Source organism: Protomyctophum bolini (genome assembly GCF_963924005.1).
Source record: "Protomyctophum bolini genome assembly, chromosome: 19".
NCBI lineage: Eukaryota > Metazoa > Chordata > Actinopteri > Myctophiformes > Myctophidae > Protomyctophum > Protomyctophum bolini.
In genome coordinates, this window is record NC_137880.1 from 14,741,280 (window position 1) to 14,768,779 (window position 27,500).

A 27,500-nucleotide genomic window follows, 5' to 3' on the forward strand; every position below is an offset into this window, starting at 1 on the left:
AAAGGAGCCGTGACCATTCCAGCCCTGCTCCCGCAGTACTATAATCCTGCACTATCATTATATACCCACAGATGATTTATGACCACCTGCACCGTCTTCTCCTGCAATATTTCCATTGGGACGCAAATACACAAACCGAAACACGGAATGAGAAAGATAGAGATCACCAGTACAGGACCATGGACAGCGACACAGACCCTCAGGTTATGAATACGTATTACACAGCTTGGTTGAATGCTCGATTCCGATAGGTCAATCACTGAATTCAGCGACGTGTTATCTCTGAACAATGACCAATGCGCTGCTTGATGTTGTGCCGTATACAACGCGGCAGCCTGCCTGCAAACAAACGCACAGTGTCATGTACAGCTAAGCATTGCTCTCAGGGATGGCTTTGAAAACTTCTGAAGCAAGAAATAGACAATGCAGTAAGCGGAAATGTATCAACGCCGTGTTCCGAGGTTGACTGTACTGCAGCTGGGAGGCTGGCCAGCCCGACACTATGGAAATACTCTTGTTTTGTTGTTTTTTGACTTTTGGGTCAATTTATTAAGTAGCCGTGTAATAAGCAGGATAATTAATGGCGGGCCAGTCGTTGTTTAGAAATAACTAGCGTCAGGATCATTAGTCCCCTCGGCTACGCCTCGGCATTCAAACATCCTGTCGGGGGCCGGGGTAATCTCTCAACACAACGACCGGCGTGTCGTCAATTATCCCTTGCATAGATGCATATACTTATAATTATATGTTGACCTCCTCCAGCTCGTCTCCTTTTCTTTTGTCAGCAGCAACTGAGACAAAATGCTCTGCTTTTGTAATCGCTTTGATCGTCTTCTGGACGCCGCGGGACTCAATCTCAGCGATAGGACTCTAGTTGGAGGATTAGAAATGTGCTACAACGTATGAATCGCATATACTTTCACATGCACTGCACTAATAAAGAAGACATTATTCAAACAAAATGTATTTTAGACATAAAATCCACCCCCCCCCCACCACACCCCCATCTATATGCTTCACGATAAACCAGGGACACCTTCAAATATATTATTCATATAAAAGCAGCAGGTCTGGTGAGTTACAGTTTATGAGAAACGAGTGGGCATAAATCTAAAATGTCAGCTCACAGGGGGGGATGATATATCCCAGGAAAGTCTCCACAGATCATCTTTACGGTAATTCTTGGCAGTGGATGTCAAAGTGTTTCTGGCCTCTGGGACACACACACACACACACACAAGTTGGTGTGTGACCCAGTTTTGTTGAATTAGGCAAAGTGTGAAGGTTGTTTGCCTCTAAAAGAACTGAACTGAACTCTTTTAGGACGTGACCCCACCAGGTTTTATTTTTTACCCTAAATGTTCCCTCAGTCTGTATTGACGTGTTTGTAAATAAATTGTTTGTCCACTTTTATTTATCCCATTTGCTTTTCATTTACAGTATAGTTTTTTTTTTAAATATACCACTGATTGTTTTATGCTGAATTAAAGACATTATGCATTTACTTTTAGGAATTGTACACCGTCTGATATGTTTGAACAATTTCATTATTGCAGGGAAAACACTTATTTTGAATGCCCACGGGGACGCTGTGAGTTGTGACGGACCATGGTCTTTTCTTTCAGCCGCAAAATACATTTTGTAACTGCGATTATCGGTTCATGATTTGTTATGGGCGGTTGAATTAAGCTTGCTTGGACCAAAAACGCAACCAGGGAAAAGAATCAGAGATTTATTTCCACTCTTCAACATATGAATGGTTCTTTATGGTTTATGATATTATCGTAAACCAATGAAAAGACCACATGACGGAGATCTCTGTCATCTCATTGAAGTGTTGGATTAGACTTGACGGAGATCTCCGTCACCGGCAGGGAATGCCCACATTTTGCCAGCCAGTCAGGGATTTGAACCAGCAAACTCAGTCACAGGCCTGCCTCTCCAATAACATCTAGGCTTCAAACCTCATTGAATTGAGTTTTCTATTTCCTATTAACTATTCATCTGGATTCACTTGAGAATTAATTAAATAGCTTATCAACATCTCATGATAAAAGACATGGGTGCAGTCACGGACATGCATACATTCTCTCTCACACACACACACACACACACACACACACACACACACACACACACACACACACAGTCATCTGCTAATGTCTAGAAACCTAATATTGTGACAAAGAGCTGCTCCATTTCTCATCTGTTTTACAAATGTGAACGCTCACACAGACACTGGAAATCACGCACGGGAGAGAGAGAAAGAGAGAGAGTGGTTGGGCCGTGAGGATATTACAAATGGGCACTCAAACAATTATTAGCAAAACACTACGATTTTAATGATAATAAATATTGCCAGTAAGACGCCATTTAGGCGAGAAGTGACCGCAGGGCTGACCCACTCTACCGGAATAATGTCACTTCATTATGTCAGCACCAGTATAAGTCCGGTCAATGGATTGATTGACACGACCAGCCAAAAGGCTGCCGTGTGGGCCCTGATCCGTTTGAGAAGCACTGGTCTAGCAGAATATCACAGAGACAGGTGGAACTCATCTCTCTGTAACGTGTTGTTCTATCTGCTTCTGTCAATGTCAACAGTGTTTGATTGGTTTCGACAGCGAGTATCTGCCGTATTCTCAGAGCTTTCTTTCTTTATTGTTTATATTTCGCTTCGTTCTTCTCTCTTTCTTTCTCTACTATTCTGAAGGACGTCTACCAGCCGGCCAGCCAGTCAGCCAGTCAGTCAGTCAGTCAGTCAGTCAGTCAGTCAGTCAGTCAGTGAGTCAGTCAGTCAGTCAGTCAGCCAGCCAGCCAGTCAGTCAGCCAGCCAGCCAGCCAGTCAGTCAGTCAGTCAGCCAGCTCCTCAGTTAGACAGTCGGCCAACCAATCAACCAGCCAATCAGCAGTGATCCATTCAGTCGATCCAGCCAACCAGTCAGCCAGTAATGAAGTGGTGGGAGCAGTAGCCAGGCAGGCAGCTGGTCAGCCACTCTGTTCACTCCTTAATTGGGTACTTTGAAGTACTCTCTCTCTCTCTCTCGCACACGCTACCACAGTGCCATCCGAAAATCGTGTAATGAAATCTGATGGATAGAATGAGTGAATGACAGTGTGTGTTAATAGCTGTCTGAGAACAGCTGGTGATTGGAGGGGGTCTATGCTGCTTTGGCGCACTTCCCGGATGCACACGAGTGCAGGGATGCAAATGCAGGCGCTCGCGTGTCACGCACGCACGTGCGCACACACACACACACACACACACACACACTGAAACAAAGACATACTGTAGTAGTTGAAATTGCAAATGAAACTACTAACTACTAGCTACACTATCTGCCCAAATGCACGGCAGTGTGCATAGCTTTTAATGCAAACACATGTGGATGATATTTTGGTCTAGATCACATTAGCACAAAGTAATAGCGTGGAGTCTCATTGATGAGCTGGAAGCCTCTCTCATGAAAGCTGGCAAAACACAAGGTTCAGTGAGTGTTGGTTTGTAGATCAAACATCGCTGATGCATCAAAAGATCATTTCCGACAAGGGAAATGTGTGGATCATGATGTAACCATACGATTCTTTCTGCATGTGTACTTTTGTATTTATTTGATACCCGTGAACTTTCAGAATAACACACAGCCCACAACACATCCAGTGGGTTAATTGCTGCAATGGAATGGAGCAGCCTGCTCAATCAGTGGTGGAAAGATATATGGAGTCAGCTGCCAATAAATAAACTCTTGGCACGTTACAGCGTTAACCTGAGAGACACACGCCCGTGACGCCCGGCCTCTGTGTCGCGTCGAGAGCGGATCTGCAGAAAGATGATAAAACTTGCTGTCATACACTACAGCGACATTATTGTCCCATTGAGACCTGAGGCCGAAATGTCTTCTAAATCCTAACAGTTTTCCGAGCAGTTTCGACAGTCTGTCAGTTTTGACAGTGGTTCTCAAACCAACATTATTATGTAGTTGGCCGCAGACTCCCATCTCGAAATATGATGTTCCAGGGAGGGACCGACTCCAGGGGAAAATATTGAGTTGGAGAAAAAAAAAGAGTTAAAAACATTTTTGCTTTAAAAATATATGTATTCAAATGATTTGCACAAATTGTCACAGTGTTTTCAAAATAGCAGATCTACAGTCTCATAGTGTGGCGTGGATTGAAGTGCTATGAGCTAAGTAGATCTGCAATTTCTTTAATGGCCAAAGTATGATCCCAGTGGTCCGGGGACCCCCAGTGGTCCTTGAGGAGGTTCCAGGTGGTCCCCAGCTAAATGATGGACAGTTGCCAAATGGGCCCTTATTACATCTTTGACTCTTGAGAGTGGAAAATTAAATGTGTTTTTTTTACTAATGTTATTTAATTTTACGCTCACAAGAGTACAAATATACAAAAACACCATAGCCAATTTAATTTACAAGAGGTCTACACAATTGGAGCATGTACAATAATTGTTATTTTGATCAACGTCTGCCTGTTATCCCTCCTATGGTACCAACCTCAATACTGCATGGAATTGTGGACAGAATCTTATCCAGCGACAACAAAATATTCTTTGGTTTTGGTTCTGCAAGGCTAAATCTCTTCCAATGGTGGTCCGTGGCTTGTCATACTGTAGATACTCCAGTACAAACTGCTCCACAGACGATAAACAAACTGCATTGAGATGAATGAAATAAAATAAATCCACCATGAGACCACAAATATAATGGGTAGAGATTAGCCGTATTGCAGCAACGAATCATCAAATTAAATAGTTTCATTTCATGGCATCAATGTTTGTTTACTACTGTTGGTGAATAATACATTGTTATGCAGTAGTGAAACCAATCTTTAATTGGAATAAAGGCTGAAGACTTTGCTGTGCCTTTGTTATATCGTCTAGAGAAAAACAATGTCACACACACGTGCACACACACACACACACGTGCACACGCTCACACACCTGTCAGTGGGTCCTCTAGGGACCGATGAAGTCATTTAGGAACAGCCGTTACAGAGGAATATAGGCTAATGAGAATAGAACACACACACACACACACACACACACACGCACACACACACACACACACACACACACACACACACACACACACACACAGTCAGAGTGAGGGAGAGAAAATAGATGCAGAGAGAGAGAGAGAGAGAGAGAGAGAGAGAGAAAAGAAGAAGCTAAAAGAAGAAAAGGCAGGGGGAGAATGGGTGGAGGTAGAGGGTGAGAGAGACGCATCTTATATGGTGTGTGTGTGTGTGTGTGTGTGTGTGTGTGTGTGTGTGTGTGTGTGTGTGTGTGTGTGTGTGTGTGTGCGCGCCAGATGGTGTGTGACGACTCTAATGCTCCCAGCAGCACAGCTGTCCGAACTTCCAAAGCGATATAGTTTGGACCTCTTCATCAAGTTAAATATCTCTCTCACAAATACACACGCACGCACGCACGCACACACGCACACACACACACACACACACACACACACACACACACACACACACACACACACACACACAGGCTGTCAACTGAGCTAACTGAGTCTTAAAAAGAAAGAATTTCGATAATCTCAAATAAAGTTATTATATTTTGCAGTGGCACAGATCTGATTTTGGCTGGATTTGGCTGCCAGTGTAAACGGGGCCTGAATTCACACGCTGGTCACATGAAGTCTGAGATCCATATTGGAGCCACGCCGTTCCTATTTGGGTCCCGAGATCCACATAAATTAGATTTTCTACTTTAATCGTCTTAATCAAGGTTAATCCAGTGTTGTACTCATTGGAAGTCATTCTGGATAACAGAATCAGCGTCCGTACAAAGACAGCGTTCTCTTCCTGTGCGTAATCTTCCTCACCATCCTAATTCAACTAACTAATTCAAACCCATGACTTCATGATTGGGAATGTGTGATATGCACACAGACTGACAATGTTTTGTCCATTTTTTCCTCCTTTCTCTGTTCCAATTTGTTTGCTTTTGATAATTGTTTCTGCTAATGTGTTTGCTTCCATTAATGTGTTCTCTGTTTTTACTGTTTGGCTATTTGTGCATGCCTGCCAAATGAGGCAGTCTAGTCTCACTGTATTCAATTCACAAAAATTATTATGATATTGTCCACGAATTACAATTGGAGTGTGAGTGAAGCTAATGAAATGTTTCAATATCACCACTATGAACACATTTTTCGACGTAAGATTATGGGGTCCCGCAGAAGTCTGTACCATCCTACTACACCAAATGCCTTTGCAGAGAATAAGGTATTTTCACAGAATATGTGTCTATTTCCATAGAATGTTCACCTATTATGAAGATAGTAGGGTTCATGTGGTTAAAACCAAACTTCAGGATCTCTAGGAACCATAATCATTTCAAATGGCGTTTATGGGGTTCTCCATGACCTAAATGTCCTAAGGGAAGTCATTATGGGGGTCCGTCCATGACATGGTTTTGAAAACCCCATAAAAAGGTGTATTCTGTAGCAGCGCAGAGTATAGATGGTGAACCTATAGTTTTCTCTCTCTCTGTCCAAACAGAGTGAGAAATCAACCTCATCCACCCCCATGGTTCAGCTGCCCGGACACATTAACCTGATTAGCTAATTAACTGCACTGATTGAATTAGATCACGCAGTATGGAATGTGTATGTACCCAGTCAGAACATGAAACCGCTCTGCCTACTAATCTCCTAAAGATATGCATACTAATGTTGACATACAGATGAAAACCTAGCTGTCGCCTCATAGCTTGAAGGTCCTGGGTTCGATTCCTGCATGCCGGGGACACTGTGGGGCATGTTCTCTCTTCCGCATCATCAGCGCCCTAGGTGTTCTGCCTGTGTACTAAAAACATGCAGTAATCCTGGTCTCTATACTGCCTCGCCCTGGCCACCCGGGGCGCCTGATGGAGGGGAAAGGAACTGGTTGGAATACCGTGCTCCTTCCATACGTCTTACCGGGGAAACTCCGCCCATCCCTGAACCGGCCTGCTCACTCCTCATGTATTGAAGGAAGCATGAGCTCAGTTCGGAGCTCTCCCCAGGTTGGCAGAGGGAGAGTAGCGCCAAGGATTACAGTTTATAGGCATTGGCACTTAGGTATTTGCAAGTTTGGGTCCTGGGCAAACGTCTAATGTCTCTTTTGGGTCTCGACCTGAGAAGGCTGGGATCCGTGCACTGCTATGTGATACTCTGAAATGGAAGCAGATTGTCCAGAAGCACCGCTCTACCACCGTTGGCTGTTGAGCAGATTTACTGCAGAAAATGAAGGGGTTCGGTGCCAAACTCAACGGCTACTCAATGTTTAATGAAACTTGAAACCACGAGCTGGAACAGAATGCTGGCAAAATGCTGAAATGTATAATGGAAATAAATGTCCCCCGAATGAATAATGCGGTTGTTAAATGGGAGCCGAACGCTGTTGTCTGATGTCAATGCAGCAGATTACATACATAGATAAGAGCTCCGTCTAATTTAATCTCACCTCATTTCCATATAACTCCATGTTTCTTAATGACTAAGAGAGAGAGAGAGAGAGAGAGAGATAGAGAGAGACTGAGAATGAGAGGGAAACAGAGAGATGAGAGACATTCGATAGAGTGAGACAGAGAGGTAGCCAGTGGTTTTTTTATAATTAACTGTGCGTGACAACAGTGACAACACACACACACACACACACACACACACACACACACACACACACACACACACACACACACACACACACACACACACACACACACACACACACACACACACACACACACACACACACACACACACACACACACACCCCCCCCCCCCCCCCCCCCTTTGGTTCCAGTCCAACATAGTATTAAGCTGAATTCAAAGCCTTAGGACTAGGAGCATTGCCATTTAAATGATCTCCCTCTTGCATCTCTCTGCCTCTCTGTGTTGTCCTCACTCTCCTGTATGTCTCACCCCCTTATACTTACTATATTGTTGAACTACTACTATACTGTTCTCCCCCGCAGTCCCCAATAACACAACATGTACTGCATTGTACTGTATTGCATTGTACTGTACTGTATTGCATCATGACTTGCAGCCGTGCTATTATTACTTTAAATCAAAAACATGGATGAGATGCTAATTGGCATTTAGTTCCATTCGGTCAAAAATGTCAAGAGCAGTATTATGGAGAGTGTCTCCTTGCATAAGAGATGTGGAAATCGGAATTATGTATCGTGACTTCACGGGCCAAATGGATTCGGTTCACTTTTTATTCATGGGAAAAGAAAACCTCGGTTTGAAGCTTAGAACATTATGCGGAAGAGGGATTATCTTGAGGTGTTCGCTCAGGATTATAGCACACTTCTGAAGAAAGGTTGGACACACTACTGTCAAAATGGACCAGAACCTGGCTGATGACAACATTTCCACTATGTTACAAGTACCAGAGCTTTCACACTATCTTTAAACACATGTGGGTGCATGTGTTTGTGCGTGCATGGGTTTGTGCGTGCAAAGTGTTCCACTTTGGACAACCGAGCAATATAACTAATGGGGGAAAACTGTGCTGGTGGAGAGAGAGAGAGAGAGAGAGAGAGAGAGAGAGAGAGAGAGAGAGAGAGAGAGAGAGATTGACTGATACTAGACAAAGAGAAAGGCTGAGTGATCAAATTAACAAGGGGGGGAGAACGAGTATATTGTTGATTTTCTTTAATTAAATGTCACAGACAGATCTAGCTAAAAGGAAAAATCTAACTGAAAACAAACGTCTGTGTCAACAACATGCTTTCATACAAATAACCACAAAGAGAAAGTTGAATATGTAGGCCAGTCTGTAAATAGTGTGTGTACAGGGTGGAGTCATGCTGTGTGGTCACTGCAGTTTGTTCTGACCTCTGCTTCTCTCTGTACATAATCTCTCTCTCTCTCTCTCTCTCTCTCTCTCTCTCTCTCTCTGTATAATAATAAGACTTTCATTTCCATTTGTTGTTTGGCCTTTCACAATTTCACTTCCATCAGGATAACTCTCAAAATAGAAAATTAATTTTGTGATGAATGTTTATGAAAAATAGATTTATTTGGTTTGGTGATGAATGGATCTGTTTTTAGGTACACTGTGGGAACACACTGCAACTCCTCTCCAAAATAGCAAGCATTCTGAATCCCCACAAAAAAGCAACACGGCATCATTGAAGCAACTGAAAGCATTGAAACTTTTTTTGCTCACAAGCGTGTATACTGTGGGGGCACGGTGGCACAGTTGGTAGTGCTGTCGCCTCACAGCTAGAAGGTCCTGGATTCGATTCCCGCTCGGGACGCTGTGGGCGCTGGCGGCGTGTTTCCTCCTCCGCGTCATCAGTGCCCATACCCGAAGGCAGGGTTGGCGAAAGGGCCTTTCTGTGTGGAGTTTGCATGTTCTCCCCGTGTCCCCTAGGGTAGGTACCCTCACAAAGAACATGCAGTAATCCTGGTCACTTAACTGCCTCCCCCTGGCCAGCCGGGGCGCCTGATGGAGGGGAAAGGAACTGGTTGGAATAACGTGTTCCTTCCACGCGCTACGTCCAACCAGGGGAAACTGTCCCCCCCTGTCAGGTGTAAAGGAGCAACTTGGACACTCAGGCATGAAGGAAGCATGAGTTCAAGTCCGTTGCTCTCCCCTTGTCCCCCATATATGGGGACTAGGTTGGTGGAGGGTGTGTAGAGCCCAGGATCACATTAGATGATTGACACAGGGGTGAAAAATGGGTTACAAAATCGTGGGATAAAAAATATTAAAAAAAGCGTGTATACTGTAGGTCGTCTATTTAAGTTAAATGTTTTCAGATAGAAACTATAATGAAATCCAAGTTCTTCAAATTGATTTCAATAGATTTTGCACTTTTAATTTTCTTTCTTTCTTTTTTTTTTAAGATACATGGTAGGTCGACAGGAAACCGGGAGAGAGATGCAGACACGCAGCAAAAGTCGTCGGGATTACCAGCGTAGGTGCCTGGATCCCTAGGCCAGCACGGGCACCTTTCTTTCTTTTTAAATATTGTTGCTACTACTCATTTCTCAAATTCAGCGTGCTTTGTTGTTGCAACAAAAGCTAAGAACACCCCAAGAAATGCAGAGCATTTATGCAGATTACTATGCATTGTTCCCTCTATCAAACTCTACATGGTAGCAGAGTCCTATCATATCTCCAGAGTAGACAATCAGCTCCTGTTCCACTCCTGCTTCTATAATTTTAGCTACTGTAGGTGGAGTTCAATTATTTTATTGCTTTTTGCACCAAGAATGATAGAGGAAGCCTTTTCCCTTATCTTGAGTTTGGCTTTTGGGTAGCTCTCTCTCTCTCTCTCTCTCTCTCTCTCTCTCTCTCTCTGCAACTTGGGAAATGTTATTTGTTCTATCAGGAGAAATATTTGATAGGAAAATATCCAAGAGTTGCGGGCGGAGGCGATTTTATGCTGCGATCACTATCTGTGTTGTATACGCTCACTGGAGCTTTTCAGTGGATTGATTTGTAGACAGACAGACAGACAGACAGACCCGATCTAGATAGCTGGAACTCTGAGGGACTTCCTGGAAAGACAGGCTTAAAATAGGAGACATTGGAGGACATTGTGTTCCTTATGTTACACTGTTGTTTTGTCCCACTCTATTAGCATGCATGCGAACACACACGCACGCACACGTGCATGCACACATATCTGCACGTACACACACTCACAGACATACACCCCACCTACACAGCTAGGGAGAAATAATAGCTTCCTGTCCCGAGGAGGGGATATTGATTGAGGCCGGCTGCGTATACAGAATATCGATTTACACATTTAGAGTTTGACTAGAGCCGTGTCGGCCATTTGGCTGTCATTAGCAGCAAAATGATCATAATTTACGACGTAGCCACGTCCTAGCAGACATGGGAGCGACGGTTACGTCGATAGAGGGGGGCTGGCATGGTGAGGACACCATGCAGAGGTCAAGTGGATGATGATGCGTTTGTTTAATTAGAAATGTAAAATGACAAGACTGAACAAAACATGTCGATATTATAGTGGAGGGGGAGGGAACGTGAGGACAGTGGGAGGGACAGAGGTTGAATGAGAGACTATTTGAGATGTGTTCAAATAAAACAGTAAAAAAAAAAACAGCGCCCTCTGCTGTTTGTTTCGCTCTGAATCTGTTCTTGAGAGATTACTTCTGTATATTGGCAAAATGGTGAATGTTATCAGGAAAAACAAGTATGTCGTCGTCGTCGTCCCCCCCCTCTCTCTCTAGGTCGCCCACAAGCGGCACTTCCATTTTTATATTGATCCTCCATCATGCATCCTGGCTAGCTCGCCAGTACTCGCCTCCCCTGCATATTTCTTCAGAGAGTTCACATACAGTACGCTGCTGTTGGGCAGCCTCGGGATCGATCCCTGTGTGGTGGCTCCTCCCACAGCACAAGAGTGTGATTTTTTTTACTTTGCTGGAGTATTTCCAGTTTTCGCTACTTTTACTTATACTCTCCACTACATCTCATATGCAAATGTTGTACTTTTACTACACTGCAATTATTTGAAAACTTGAGTTAGTTACTTTGTAGATTTGTACCATTATTACAAAACATACATTAACTTCTTAAAATAGATACAAGCTCACGATGCACTGCATCATGCTGGTTGGAAGTGAGCATTAAGTGATGATTTGTCCAGTAATTAATGATCAGGTAACAGATTGACATAAGATATAACACTGCAAGGCATCTTTTAGTGACATGCACTAATGGCTTCTTAATCATAGTTACACATACATACACATTATATGCGTGGGTGCGCACACGCACGCACATGCATGCGCGCACGCACACACACACACACACACACACACACACACACACACACACACACACACACACACACACACACACACACACACACACACACACACACACACACACACACACACACACACACACACACACACACACACACACACACACACACACACACACACACACTCAATAAGTCAGTTAATAGTACACTAATGAAAAGGCATTAGAGGGGAGCACACACACACACACACACACACACACACACACACACACTCAATAAGTCAGTTAATAGTACACTAATGAAAAGGCATTAGAGAGGAGATGAGACATAAATACTTCATAGACCTTTCATTTTTTATCAATCATTCAGAGACAGAGAGAGAGAGAGAGAGGGAGAAAGCGATAGAGAGAAAGAGTTGATGGACAGTGTGATGTTGAGATGAAAAAAGTGTGAGTGTGTGTTTGTGTGTGTGTATGTGTGTGTGTGTGTGTGTGTGTGTGTGTGTGTGTGTGTGTGTGCACGTGTGTGTGTGTGTGCATGTGTGCGTGTGTGTGACTGAGCGTATGTGAAAAGGCTCAGGATCAGTGGTTCAACACTGTCATTGGTTGTTGCAACTACAACCTCTGACCAACACTAAAATAGCACCGATCTACAAGCTCACAACGTGTCGATGTAGATCGGCTACTTGAACTATTTGAAAGTGTTTTTCAAAATAGTAAAGAAAATGGAAAATATGTTTAAGGGGTGGCACAAAATAGGGCACATGCATTATGCTCATTGTTTGGCTGGTAAATTAAGGGTTAAAACACAACCAAGGACAAGATGGGACTCAGGTGGACTGCAGACAGCTTTGTTCATGTATGTCAACATACTACACACACACACACACACACACACACACACACACACACACACACACACACACACACACACACACACACAGTCGTTACATACTAGTCACACATTGCTCGTTCACGCGAGCAGGGAATAGCTTGGAAGGAGCCCTGCATTAGTGGGCTGAGGCATGGAGAAGCCGCTGGAGTCTATTAAATCCAATGTTATTCAGCTCTCCGTTTGGATTAGGGAACACAGGGATGGAGATTAAAGAACGCCATGTGGACACTGGACACATTACAATACACACACTAACACACTCTGTAAGCCACCTCTGTTCCTGTACAAAGCAGCCAGCATAGTATGTGTGGTGGTGTTATAAACCGCATAGTAGCACCACAACATATTATGTGTTGTTGTTGACATAAACCTCATAGGAGTAACACCACACAGAACAACAACACACTTTCACCGTGGTTTCATTTGAATATGTTGTGCCTTTAGTTTAAACCCATTCATTGCAGTCGTTAAAAGGGAAATGTTCAACTTCAAACTAGTATACCTTCCCGCTGCATGTGTCAGAGAACATATTTATGTGCCAAGATCATTTCCATCTCTGTTGCTTTTCCTCTAACCTAAATCCCACTTGCTGGTGCCCTGGGCGAGGGGGGCGATAAAAGGATCAGTGGGTGATAAGCCCTATAGGGTTGATAACAGTGGCTGAAACACACACTGTACCACTTAAACCCATTGGTCGCTCAGGTCTATCCTAGGTTTTGTTTTTGTCTTTCTACACCAAATCTCTCGCCTATATTTTTGCAGAATATCCACCTACGTATTATTGCATGCTCACAATAGGGAGGCTATGGTGACCTCACTACTGACAGAACTCACCATGCCACATACATGTCATGAACAAAACTCAGCTGGCAAACACGATTGTTTTGAATGATGTGGTAAAAAACAAAGCTGCTCACACAGATGCCAGTTGTTTTTTATAATTATTCATGTTCACGTTCACCTGATCCTGGTTTAAAATAATTATTGTGTAACTGGCACCAGAGAAAGGTGTCATCACGCATGATTCATGGTGGTGATTTTACACGGCCATGGATCTATTTATAGCTCCTAATGCGGCTGAGTGAAGGCATGGAAATGATTGAATCCACTTTCCACCGTCCTGGTAAAATAAAAGGTGGAATAAAGAATGTAAATCTCACGAATCCACTGAGGGTGTGTGTGCAAATGAGAATGAAACGTTGCGACACCTGGTAGCAGAAAGGGAGACTATATTTATTATTTTGATTACCGTGGCATGTCTTTCCAGCCGTTGAACCCCGGCTGCCTGCCCTGGGGGTTCCAGCCCTGCTGGGACACACGGACATTTAATGTGTGCACAACCAGTAGTCGAAGAAGTACTCCGATTATTTCACTTAGGCTAAGTAAAAGTACTGTACTTAAATTACGTAAAGTAAAAGAACTCAGGTTTTCTAAAATTGTGACACAGATAGTGATCGCAGCATAAAATCCCTCTGTCTCGTTGCTGCCTCTTATACTCGCTCACAACGCTATTTTTACAATTTCTCAGACAACGAAACATTATACATGGTGCGACTGTTTAATCGAAGTGTTTAATCTATGTATTAATGAAAAAAGAGATCACGTGCTAATCACCGGCAATCATTGTTGAGGGCAAGAACAACAAATGCTGCATAATAATATATAATAGGGTTGTCCCGATCCATAATAACTAGGGTTGTCCCGATCCTGTTTTTTTTTGCTCCCGATCTGATTCAGATCATTTGATTTTGAGTATCTGCCGATAGTGATTTGTCCAGATGCGATATTTATATTCACTCAATCACTTATGCCATATCACAATAGTACAATATCCAAAATCACAGGCAATATCTAGTCCAATATCATGATATGGATATAATACTGATTCCCTGCCCATCCACCGAAAGGTCTACACTAGCCATTACAAAAATCACACCCGTGATGATACAGGTGTGATAATGTATCATCACACGTCATGATACATTATCTCATTCTGGCCAATCACTATTTGCGTCCTCACTTTTGACTTCAATGTTTGTGTTTGATTGGTTGAGCAAGGTACATATTGAAGCTAAAAGTGAGGGCAGAAAAGTGAGGACGAAAAAGTGAGGACGCAAATTGTGATTGGCCAGAATGAGATGATGTAGATGAGCGGCCCTCACTTCACACAGGTGTGATTTTAAACAGTTCTTGTACCAATGCTGTCATGTCTGTGTCACTGACATAGAGCTGCATGATTATGGCAAAGGTTAATATGGGTCCATAATGAGATCAGTTATTAGAATTATTAACTTTTTTAACAGACAAAATCTTATCTTAATGCAAGATTATTCTTATTTTGAATAAAGGTACAACATAAATAGGGTTTTCGGGACAATACGGCATTGATTGTCATATCTGAGAATAATTACAGTATACAGTTTGATATGGGAAAAGCTTTGAAAGCTGAATTGGGTGAACAGTTCAACAGAACAATCAGTAATGGTGATTGTAATCTGCTGTGAAAATGACATAATGTCTTTGTGCTGAGAGGTGGAAAGGCTTGTTTAACAGCAGGTTGCTGTGTCGGCGAGGTACAGCGGCGACAATCACGTTACAGCAGGAAGCCCAGAAAACACAGGTTACAACATGGAGAGAGCAAACAACACATCCATCCTAATCTAGAATACAGGATTCAGTATATGCTAGAATGTGAGCTGGTGTGTGTGTGTTGTGTGTTGTGTGTGTGTGTGTGTGTGTGTGTGTGTGTGTGTGTGCGTGTGTGTGTGTGTGTGGTTCATCCTATGGCCAGTCCAGCCCTGAACATCACTCTGCTCTTCCTGCAGTCAACACCAACCATGTTCATTTGCATAATGAACATGTATGAATAAATAGAAAGACGGAGTGGCATGATAAAAAGTCCCCCCCCCCCCCCCCCGACACACACACACACACACACACACACACACAGCTGACAAGACATCTGATCTGAGAACCAACTCATAGCGCAGGTAACGCCAGTCAGCCAGTGTGCTGCCAGGCACCTGAATCAGTGCGTGACGTCTCATCAGTAGTACATGATACAGTACATGATCTACAAGCTCACACAATGGAGTTATGTCAGTCACTGAAGGGCAGATTAATGCTGGACTCTCTCTCTCTCTATCTCTCTCTCTCTCTCTCTCTCTCTCTCTCTCGCACACACATACACTACTTAACACTGTCAATGTGTTAACAATTGTTTTGACACATATACTGTAACAGGCAGGTGAAATTGTAACAACGAACAATAGAGCATTCTGAATAATGAGCAACTGTGACAAGCAGATATATTTTATAATGATGGAAAAAAAGAGAGAGAGAGAGTGAGAGGGGGGGGGGGAAGGAATCAAAAGATACAAGCAAGGGAGATCTGACAGAAAGATGGACTGGGAGAGAAGAAGAGACAGAGAGAAGGCCAACCTAACTCCAGTTGAGTGAACTAGTTTGCTAGTTAACTAGCTGTATTTGAGTTAAGGGGATTACATGTCAGGACCACCCACACCATCAGTGGTTGCTATATGCACTGCATCTGGGCCAGTGACTGAGTTATGTCTATCAGCTGTCTGGACCTCCTACAGTCCCCAGACAAACAGACAGTAACTCGTGTATTTTTAAACTATATTCCCTGTGAAATCCAGGGTGTCAATTTAAATCTGACCATGCAAAAATGGACCATCACGAGTCCATGTTCAGACTCTCTGAGTTAAATTGCCACTCTGGATTTTGCGGTGCAGAAGCCGGTATGTTGGGAGTGTTTCTGTGTGTGTGTGTGTGTGTGTGTGTGTGTGTGTGTGTGTGTGTGTGTGTGCACTGTGTGTCCATAAATAGTTATGGTGTATGTCTTGCAGTAAGTTGAGAAAGGCAGCTGAGCTCAACATGACACAGAGCCTGTCAGCATCTACACTTAGCAGCTTGCTTTCCTTTCATCTCCTCATTCTCACAGCCCCCTCCCCTTCTCTCTCCCTTGCCTGCCCCTTTCTCTCAGTTTAATTAAAAGGTAAATGAATAAGTTATTCCAGGTGTGACATTCACATTCCCTGCTCTCCACCAGCGTCTCAGTGGCATACAATTCTCATCGCTCTCTTTTCTCATCTTCGTATTATGACTCCCCCCCCCCCCCCACTCCTCTAACAGTCTCTCCTAGTGAGCTGTGTGATTTTGATCATTCTCACCACGTGGTTGTGCTTTTAACTCCCCTTCACGCCTCCTCTTCTCGCCCTGCTGGTTTCCCATCTAATCCTCGCCTCCTTTCCTTTCCTGTCCTCTTGTTCAGTCTATTAGGCTGGAATAGTTGCATAGACTATTTCATTACCCAACTGGACAGCAGAGCAAGATAGCGAGTAGCGCGAGACAAAGGGAGGGAGAGAGAGGGAGAGAAAGGGAGAGAGAGAGAGGGAGAGCAGAGCAGATGACAGGAGACAGCAGTACTACAGACACGGAGGATAATAGCCTAACGCTATCAGGAACCTGACAGAACAATTCCCTCCTCTCTCCAATGCTGCGTTCACAAGGGCAGATGCAAAAGATACAAAGATGCAACGCTACACAGTGAATGTGTAGCTTTTGCAGCAGCTATACAAATGTTGGATGCACCTTTGCATCTTCATGACACTGGCTTCCATTGCCAATGAGCGGTAGACTGTCGCTTTGCGTCTGCCCGTGTGAACGCAGCATAACACAAACACACACACACACACACGTGTATATAGCCTACAGTATGAGACCCTACATCATAAAGATCAGCACCCTATGGAATTTGTTTAGGGTTCAGCGTCTTGCTCAAGGGCAGTTTAGCAGAGTCAATGTAGCAGCAGTCAGCAGTTTCACAGCTGGAATGCATGCGTTCATGATTTGAGACATTTTGTTCAAAACTGACCATTCCTGCATATAATACCCTTGGCAAGCCAATGTTAGGCAATCAGGATGGAATATTTAAAAAAAATCAGACAGATCTGTCTTTATCACATGACTATAGAGTATAATCTGTACTGATTTGGACAGAATCTCATAAGAGTATAATAGCCTACATGTATATGAAAGAAAAATGGCTTCGGCCTCCTGGTGGCGCTATAACAATCGGAACATTTGGAGGACAGGGGTTCTGCTCTGGCATGTGTGTGTGTGTGCACAGTTTGACATCCATCAGGCCAACAGTGTGCCGGAGATTTGCTGTTCACGGACAGACAGACACACGGACGAAAACATAGTCTGGGACACACCTTCGGCCTGGCGGAGACAATGAATACAAGTACGGTATGCTAACAGAAAACGCAGAGTCTCCAGCTGGAATGCACCCTGCTGTCACGAGCGGTGTTGGGTGTGCATATACAGTATGGACGACGTGTGTGCATTTACATTTCAGAGTGAGTATATTCTGTATGCATAATGTATTTTTATATGCACTTTCTACCAGCCATAATGTGCATGTGCCTACTTTGAGAGATGGTCTATATATTCCGTTATCCATCCTGTGGAACACCCCCCCAACCCTCTCTAGACTCTGTCTTGTGGAAACCTCATTATGTCCAAAACTACTACTTTTCAGGATTCAAAATAAAATAAAAAAATAGCAAAGTAGCAGATCCACAAGCTCAAAGCATGCATGTCGCTTCGCTCTAGGTTTTTTCAAGCTTGTAGATTTGCTACTTTGGTTGCTTTTGTGTGACTCTGCAGTGCGATCAAGTAGGTTATAGGGCACCAATTTACGACACAAGAAAACACAAAAAGTTAGAATATGGAAATGAGAGGTTTCTGTCAGCAACGATATCTATGATAGATAGCTTATACGTCTTCTTATCAGTCTCCACTTTCCTCTCTGGAAATGCAGTGAATTCAGTTGATTGATTCTACTGGATAAAAGCATCAGATACATTTAAAACGGGCAAAAAAGAAAAGAAAATGTTACTGCCAATTTTATGCACTGTGCCACATGTTGTGTGTGCTGTAGATATATGGACACGTGCATTTACATTTTACCTGCATGTGTGACAAAATGGATTGAGTCAGTATGTCCTGGTATGCATAATGTATTTTTCTTTAAATGCGGTTTCCGGCAGCCAGCCGTATAATTTGCTGCGTACAAACGGTGAGAGGCGCTCTATTCCTTTATCCGTTCTGTACAGTTGATAAATCTCAGGTAGAACATTTTCAAAGGCTGAGAGCAGGAAGCCCATTTAGAAGCAAAGTCTCTAGTCATTATGGAGCAGCCGAGTGAGACGGCCAGGCATATCTGCTGTGTGCTTTCAGTGTGTGCGTGCGTGTATGCGTGCATGCGTGCGTGTGTGTGTGTGTGTGTGTGTGTGTGTGTGTGTGTGCGTTAAACAGTAATAGAGGAGAATGTCTGGTGAAAGGAACATGGTGCTGTGAGGTGCTGTCATCAGCAGTCTTGGATTCTATGGACTGTTTCACTCAGTGTTTCCAGGTAACAGCTACAATGACCTTGACCAACACTGACTGGACTTCACTCTGACCTCACTGCAGTTCTTATTAAGCTGTACGCTAACCTATGAGAAAGGGGGGAAAAAATGCTGAACGTACACAATACAATAGCCAACCCATGCTGTTAATATCATCCATACACAGCATTAACCACTTAAGCCCTATAATGCCTATATATCACGACGCTAGGGGGGGGGCGCAGCGGTAAATATAGCGAAGGTTGTGGATTGGAATCCAGCGTGGTGCATCCGGCCTTGTGGAGCGTGGGCTCTATACGAACAGAACTGGCCCGTGGGAAGGGATTAGGAAGCCGGGCGGAGAGGGTGATGTGGTTGCATTAAGGCTGTCCCTGAACATTCGGGAGAGGGTGATGTGGTTGCATTAAGGCTGTCCCTGAACATTCGGGAGAGGGTGATGTGGTTGCATTAAGGCTGTCCCTGAACATTCGGGAGAGGGTGATGTGGTTGCATTAAGGCTGTCCCTGAACATTCGGGGTTCGAACATTTGCTCGTTAGGGTTGGCACTCGAATCTTAATTAATTTTATGTTTTGTTTTTGGGGGAGGGGAGGGGGGGTTGAGGGGGGTGGTTACTCGAAAATATATCTTGGCGAGAATGCGATGTGCATAATAAGAGTATGATCTATGTTCATGTTGTGTTTACAATAATTTGAAAGTCCTGCATGACAGCAGAAGAGACAAACACAGTGACACAAACACACACACACACACACACACACACACACACACACACACACTGTGAAGGACAGTATGCGCACAATTACAACAGCATGATAGCTGATACAGGGAATTCTTAGCCGCCATAATATATCAGCATGCTCTCTAGCATCACACATATTGCCAAACAGCACTGAACTCTGCTCATTGTTAAGCAAAACGCTCGGAGGTTCTGCTTTTGCCCTGTGCCCACTTCAATGCGCTTCTGAGAGTACACAGGTGGAACAAATTAATTAACGAGTGACAGCTAACGAGCAAACTACACTGTCGTCTTTAGCTGCCTGCCAGCAAGTTCACAGAGACATTGGGAAGCATTTTTGGCCAAACGACAAAAAATATGGACAGTCGTACAGGTAGGCCTATACTCACAATTACCATGTTTTGGGGGCTCATTTTTCAACCTGGGGATGAGCAGATCAGCTGTTTTCGCGGAGCACGTCACAGCCTTGACGCTCTGTGTGTGTGTGTGTGTGTGTGTGTGTGTGTGTGTGTGTGTGTGTGTGTGTGTGTGTGTGCGTGCGTGTGTGTGTTGGGAGAGACACACACTGTGTCTCTCTGCGCTGCGCTCTCTTCCGCGCTGCACTCTAATCATGTTCAAGACGGATATCTCGTGTTGAATTAATTTCAGCCTCGGAGAAATTAATTAATTAGAAACAAATGGTTCGGATATTTGCTCGAAAATTCCTGCCGAAGCTCGAGTCCTAAAAACAGGGCTAGGGTACAGCCTTAGACTGCATGTAATATTCCTACGTGGGCTGCACCTGTCAGCAAGGAGTGTTGGGCGGGAGGAGTTGGACGAAGGTTCTACATCCTCCCAGTGGGGGCTCCTCAGTATAGGATACGACAGCACAACACATGTAGGGAGGAATTAACTGGCACGACGACTACATGTAGGAGAAACAGAGGTAAAACCCATACAAAAGCCCAATGTTTATTTTGTTGCGCAGACATTTAAATAACCGGCCTACAAGCTCACAGTGTGTGTCATCATGAGACGTTGTGAGCTTGTAGATCTGCTATTTCTAACCGCTCCAATGACTGTCCGCATGCATATGTCTGTATGTACAGTATGTCTGTCTGTCTGTTTGGAGTACGAACAGCTGCAATGTTGTTGAGCAACCTACAACGCTCAGTTCACACAGGTGTGATTTTTATGTTTGAAAATGTTGTACGTTTAGAATGAGTTTGAAATGTTTTGCCTGTAACAACATGCCAAAAGTATGTAAAGAATGAATGTATTACATTAATGAGCATATATACAGTAAGTATGAGTGACATTTTACTTTATTCCATGACATTAAAGCTCTGCATTAAACAATGGAACATTATTGTAAAACGATTCATCATCAGTTCATTCACTGAGACAGACAGTGAGTCATGTTGTTGAAAGCACATTAACACATTACCAAGAGCTCCGGACCACGCACACACGCACACGCACAGTCGCACACACGCACACACACACACACACACACACACACACACACAGACACACTGTATCTGTGATTATCAGTATTACCAGTAATTATTATCAACAACTCAGCGGGTAAGCCCGGTAGTGGTGTGCGTCTGTGTATATTGCGTATAGTGTGTTATGCGTGTGCGTTTTCCTGTGTGTGCGTGTGTGTGCGTGCTTGTGTGTGTGTGTGTGCACATTTTTATTTTTCAGAGTCCCGCATATTTCCAAATAGTCCAGGCGTTTAATATGCAAAATACTGTAGATTTGGACCCGGGGCGTTTAATACGCAAAATGTTGTTAGACCCCCGGCGAGTATTAGGTAGTGGGCAGCTAATTGTGGTCTGGCTTTCTGAGTATGTGCGCGCACGCATGTGTGTGTGTGTAACATGAAGGAGACAGTAGAAGTCAGACTCTCCACAGTAAAGTCCCAGCCAGCTGTCAGCAGCATCACTGCATGAGTCCTCCCTCTCTCACACAACACTACAGGAAGGAACGGCACAACATCACACACAGAAAATACCGGAGGGAGGCTTCAGATAAAAAATAGAAGGTGTCTGGCTGGTGAACAAGCACACACCACTGCACCAGCCAACAGCAACACACAGCCACCCACTTAAGCCTCAGTTACACTTCATTTTGTGTCGCCGTCGGGCGTCGAAAATAGGCGATCTACAAGCTCAGAATGCATCGCAGCACGCATGCACACACACACCAATACTGTACATCCATCCAGACACACACTTGAGATGATCTGATAGTACTAGTGACGAGCTCCTGGCCCCAAGCTGCAGGTGAATGTGTAAGTGGTGAGGTAGGAGAAAGGAGAAAGGGAACGAGGAGAAGAGGTCGAAGGAAGCAAGGTGCAGAGGATTAGGGAGGGATTCCTGCAGCATCGCAGGCGTGCATTAATGACGGTAAACCACCCCCTCCAGTGTAATATTGCAATTATACATCAGTCGCTCGATTGTCATCATAACGCGTCATCCTCGTCACCTGGTCCGCGACAAATACGCTATTTCTTTTAAATTATAAAAAAACGGCGAATTAAACACAACAAATAGCGGGTTTAGCGTATTACGCAGGGGAAGACAATGTACTGGGTCACCAGTACAGTTGTTTTTAGTACAGATTGACTCAGTAAGGGTCACCAGTACAGTTGTTTTTAGTACAGATTGACTCAGTAAGGGTCACCAGTACAGTTGTTTTAGTACAGATTGACTCAGTAAGGGTCACCAGTACAGTTGCAGTAACGCATGAAAACAAACAGCACATAAACAAACACTAGTACAGAGATTAAAATAGGGTGCATTTTGCATCCCAAAACACAGTTTATAGTTAAGGGGACGCAATAAAACACGGGATGCACTACTGTACTCAGCATGTACAGTAATCGCGATATCTTGCTAGCTTTAGTTATAATAATAATTTCTTCTTCTGTTTTCTACATGAATATAACCACATGATAACCATATAAAATGAAATGGGAGTTAAATGCTGCAATTTGTAAAAAGAAATTACAAAATAATGACTCCTAACGTCGTTGAAGTGGGACTCATCTAAAAGACCATCCCTGCATCCCGGGACTCATTAAACAGAAAACCTATTTACATTTACACTGCTAGTAGTAGTATAGGTCACAGGAGCACGAAGGGCTCGTTAGCACTGGGCCTGATAAGGTGTTTGACTGACAGATACACCACCCAATCAATGAGGGCAAATCCATACGTGACAGGGCCAATCAATTATGTCACTACGTGCGCACGCGCACACACACACACACACACACACACACACACACACACACACACGCGCACGCAGACAACCACACACACACACACACACACACACACACACACACGCACGCACGCACGCACGCACGCACACACGTATTGATAACAGCGCAGAATTCCACTAGTTAGCAACAGGTTGTGCTGGAAGTGAAAAGGAACCACATTCTTTTCTGTTTGCTGATTGGCTACTGAACCCTTTCAGCTCTCACCGCTATAAGAGGACTCGGTTACTAAAGTTACAAACTGTCCATTTGATCCTTCCCTCAAACGTCAATTTTGACACTCTCTAAATTAGATGACTCTTACTGTCCTCAGTACAGTATATGTGGTGACAGGAAGAAAGTACTTTAGCATCACTGTCACTCTGCTCTGTTGTGAAGAGGTGCACGTGCGCGCGCACACACACACACACACACACACACACACACAACACACCACTGTCCTTTCCTCATGAGAGTGTTCGAATCATATAGATATATATAAGAGAGCTAGATGGCTCACCCGCACTCTGGTTAATGGAGAGCGACGTTGATACGTGGCGGCCATCTTACCTCGGGACAGCATAACATTGCGTCTATGGGGCATGTACCTTTAAATAACCATAACTTGCTCAATTTTCAAACGGTTTGGTTTCAGAGACGTCCACATAGTTTTATACGACGTTCATATCAAAAACTAAATGAAGCAGATAAGTCCTGAATCATAGCCACGTTCACAACGTTTGTAATAAACCAACCCGTCTGGAAATCCATCAGGATCTGAGTGAGTTATGGCTGTTTGTTTGAGCTGCCGTTGAACATACTGTACTGTACTGTAGTCCATTGAACATACTGTACTGTAGTCCATTGAACATACTGTACTGTAGTCCATTGAACATACTGTACTGTAGTCCATTGAACATACTGTACTGTAGTCCATTGAACATACTATACTGTAGTCCATTGAACATACTGTACTGTAGTCCATTGAACATACTGTACTGTAGTCCGTTGAACATACTGTACTGTAGTCCATTGAACATACTGTACTGTAGTCCATTGAACATACTGTACTGTAGTCCATTGAACATACTGTACTGTAGTCCATTGAACATACTGTACTGTAGTCCCGAAGCAAGATGGCCGCCGGGTGAACTCCGTCAGAGACTCCGTCTTGAGCCATCTAGCCTTTATGTCAATGGTTCAAATCACACTATAATTAAGCCAAGTCTGTCTGTCTGTCTGAATGAATGAATGAATGAATGTGTGTCTGTGTGTCAGATCGCTCCCACTTTTCACACAGGCATTGACCATAATAATATGGAGGTCTTAACGAAGCCCTTTTTCCAATTTAACAAATTATAAATTGATAATGAATTTATTAGTGAATTAAAAATGCGAAAACGCACCCAGGGCGCAGTACCCCCCACGGACACAAGGGGGGGGGGGGGGGGGGCAATATCTCACAATGGGTAAGGGGCCAAGGGCTAGTAATAATAATTGGCAAAAGTATACCTGCATTGATATTTTCCTGAGAAGGTTGTTGCCAATGTTGATTATTGTGCCATTCTGGGGTGGAGGAGGGCTTGGGGGAAGGAGTGGTTTGCTTTTTTGTCTTGTACAAAATAAAGAAACAAACTAATTATTATTTAGTGTGGCACAGTGGGAGTAAATCATGAATACATGATCAAGTCTGTAATCGTGTGAAAGAATTCTGAATTTACAATCCCGCTGGATTCCTTCTACAGCTTCCCCTCAGGCTGAAATATGAAAATACAAATCATTGGTGCCACGTCCGTTCTGCATGTTCAGGCCTGTAATGTGGGACTGTGTGTAGTTATGACGTTGTTCTCAGGAACGTCCAAGAAAACAGCATCATTCAGAGAATAGTATTTAACTGGGTGTTGTCCTGAGTCATTAAAGTAATCAGTGTTGGTTCAGTAACAGCCTAGGGGTCACAATGCATTGTTTTACGTGGGTCCAATAAACTTCCATTATGACACGTGTGTGTGTGTGTGTGTGTGTGTGTGTGTGTGTGTGTGTGTGTGTGTGTGTGTGTGTGTGTGTGTGTGTGTATCCACCGAGTTTTGAACTTGGGTCCACACGAAATGGAAACTATACATTTTACTGAAATGAACCACCAAAGGGTGGCCGAGGAAGATATCACATAATTATTATACTTCACACAGGGCCAGTCTGATAGGCTACATAATATGATCTTCAATTAGCCAGTTGCATTGTATGGTAATAATCCATTTATTGTCTCAATAACATCACAATTCTGCATTTTATAATCTCCTCTACTGCATTATACTGTTTTTCCAAATAATCTCATTGCAATGTGGATCCTTTTCTAGGATGTCCAAGACTGCATTCTGTCCACCCCCATAATACAATAATCCTTTATTATTATTATTATTATTATTATTAGATCCATTTCGGTTTTCCCTTTTCAGCTAAAGCCTTTATTTTTTATTTATTTTTCTCCTCCAAGCTTGGACATCCATGTATGGTTGTAGATTAGGCCGTATTGAGGCGGCGCGACACGGCGCACGGCTAAGCACAAACCGGGGCGTAATTATCTTGTACAGAAGAAGCTGTTATTATGATGTCGGCCATTGTCCTGCTGAAGCTTCACGGCTGTCTCTGCTCATTGTCTTGGATGGTATTACACGCTGCTGTGTGTCGGTGCTGAGTGGCAGTGTATTGTTGCTGCCGTGTTATCTTATCCAGGCTGTAGTACTAGTGGGGCTTAAGGGTGATTTGTACTTTGGTCGCACAGCGGTGTGTCTCGCGCAGTGAAAACATGCCGATCTGCAAGCTCACAACGTGCCGCACAGCGCCACGTTGTGAGCTTGCAGATCGGCTGTTTTCGCGGCGCGCGACACACCGCCGCGCGACCAAAGCACAAATCGGGCATTATAAGACCGACGAGACACAGGGAGGCTCCCTCTGCTTATAGAGATAATGGCAGAGCACTGGAATGGAGTGGTTCACACACGCGCACGGCCGGACGCACGCACGTGCACCCGCAGACACGCACGCACACACATGCACATACACACAGACCGTGCACAGAGTAAAGACACAGGGATAAACAAAGATATGCAAATGCATGCATGCTCTCTCGTGCCCTCTCTTTTACACGCACGCACGCACACCGCAAAACACAGCCTCCCCAGCCTCTCAGGCTTCGCATGTGGCAATTATCTCTCCTCTCAACAGCTTGTGGCACTTCGCCCTTCTCCTCCATCTCTCCTCTCCCTTGCTTTCACCTCCTCCTGCTCTCTCTCTCTCTCTCTCTCTCTCTCCCCTAATCCCCTCTCCTCTCCCACCCGTTCCGTCTTCACCCCCGTTCTCCTCTCCTCTCTTCTCTCATCTCCTTGTGTTCCCTGAGCTGTCTAGATTCTAGAAGAAGCTCTCATCTCACCTCTTCTCCCTTCCTCCCACCATGGAGTTCAGTTCAATGTGGTGGCAGAGAGTAACAGTCCCTCCTTGGAAACATAGCGGCACAGAAACACCACCTCCCCTTAACACCTGAAGATTAACACACAGAAACACCACCTCCCCTTAACACCTGAAGATTAACACACAGAAACACCACCTCCCCTTAACACCTGAAGATCAACACACAGAAACACCACCTCCTCTTAACACCTGGAGATCAACACACAGCAGGGAGAAGAGAAGAGCCTCTGGAAGCAAACAGCAAAGGAACACCACCTCCCAATGCCATAAATACACCTGGAGTTGCATTATTTAATTGTGAATCTAGTTGCGGGAATTCAGTGTGGGGACACGGGAGGTGAAACGGTCACTTCCTGATTACCAGACACATGCACTCTCTGCCCACTATAGTATATGGCCAGAGACACACACACACACACACACACACACACACAGCAAGGGAGAACGGTCCCTGGAAACAAACCAGCATGGAAAGAAACACTATCTTGCATTACAGCTGAAGTTCACACAGCAAGAGGGAGAGCAGCAGTGCTGTTTGAAGCGTACATACCTGTAGTGTCGTGTGTCCCGCAGGGCTCTGTTGCTGGCAATGCGCTCGCTCTCTCTCTGGTTGAAGGCGTACAGGGCATAGGGGTCATCTCCTGGCCTCCAACGCTTCACGTTCAGGTACGTCCTCTCGTCCAACGCCTCCAGCATGTCCTCCCACTCTGCTTCGGAGATCTGGCGATGCCACAAAACAGCCAACATTTTAAAAAACATGTCAGATTATACATCACCTGGTGATGCTTCTATAGCTTCCTCAGGATTGTTTTGTAACAACATGGCCGAGCTACACCAGGCTTTAAATTTTTCTATAATGACATGCCCAAAATAGAAATACCAGTTTGAAAGTGTCCAGGGTCGTGCGCACGCACACGCACACGCGCACGCGCGCACACACA

General features: G+C 44.1%; 1 protein-coding gene across 1 annotated transcript in view; it reads right to left on the reverse strand.

Moving 5' to 3' along the window:
* galnt14 (UDP-N-acetyl-alpha-D-galactosamine:polypeptide N-acetylgalactosaminyltransferase 14 (GalNAc-T14)) overlaps positions 1-27,500 on the reverse strand; it is a 110,517-nt gene that overhangs the window by 61,177 nt on the left and 21,840 nt on the right. Inside the window, exon 2 of the mRNA XM_080791123.1 lies at positions 27,110-27,279. Within this exon, the coding sequence (XP_080647249.1) occupies positions 27,110-27,279 (170 nt within the window). The remainder of the gene's footprint in view (positions 1-27,109; positions 27,280-27,500) is intronic.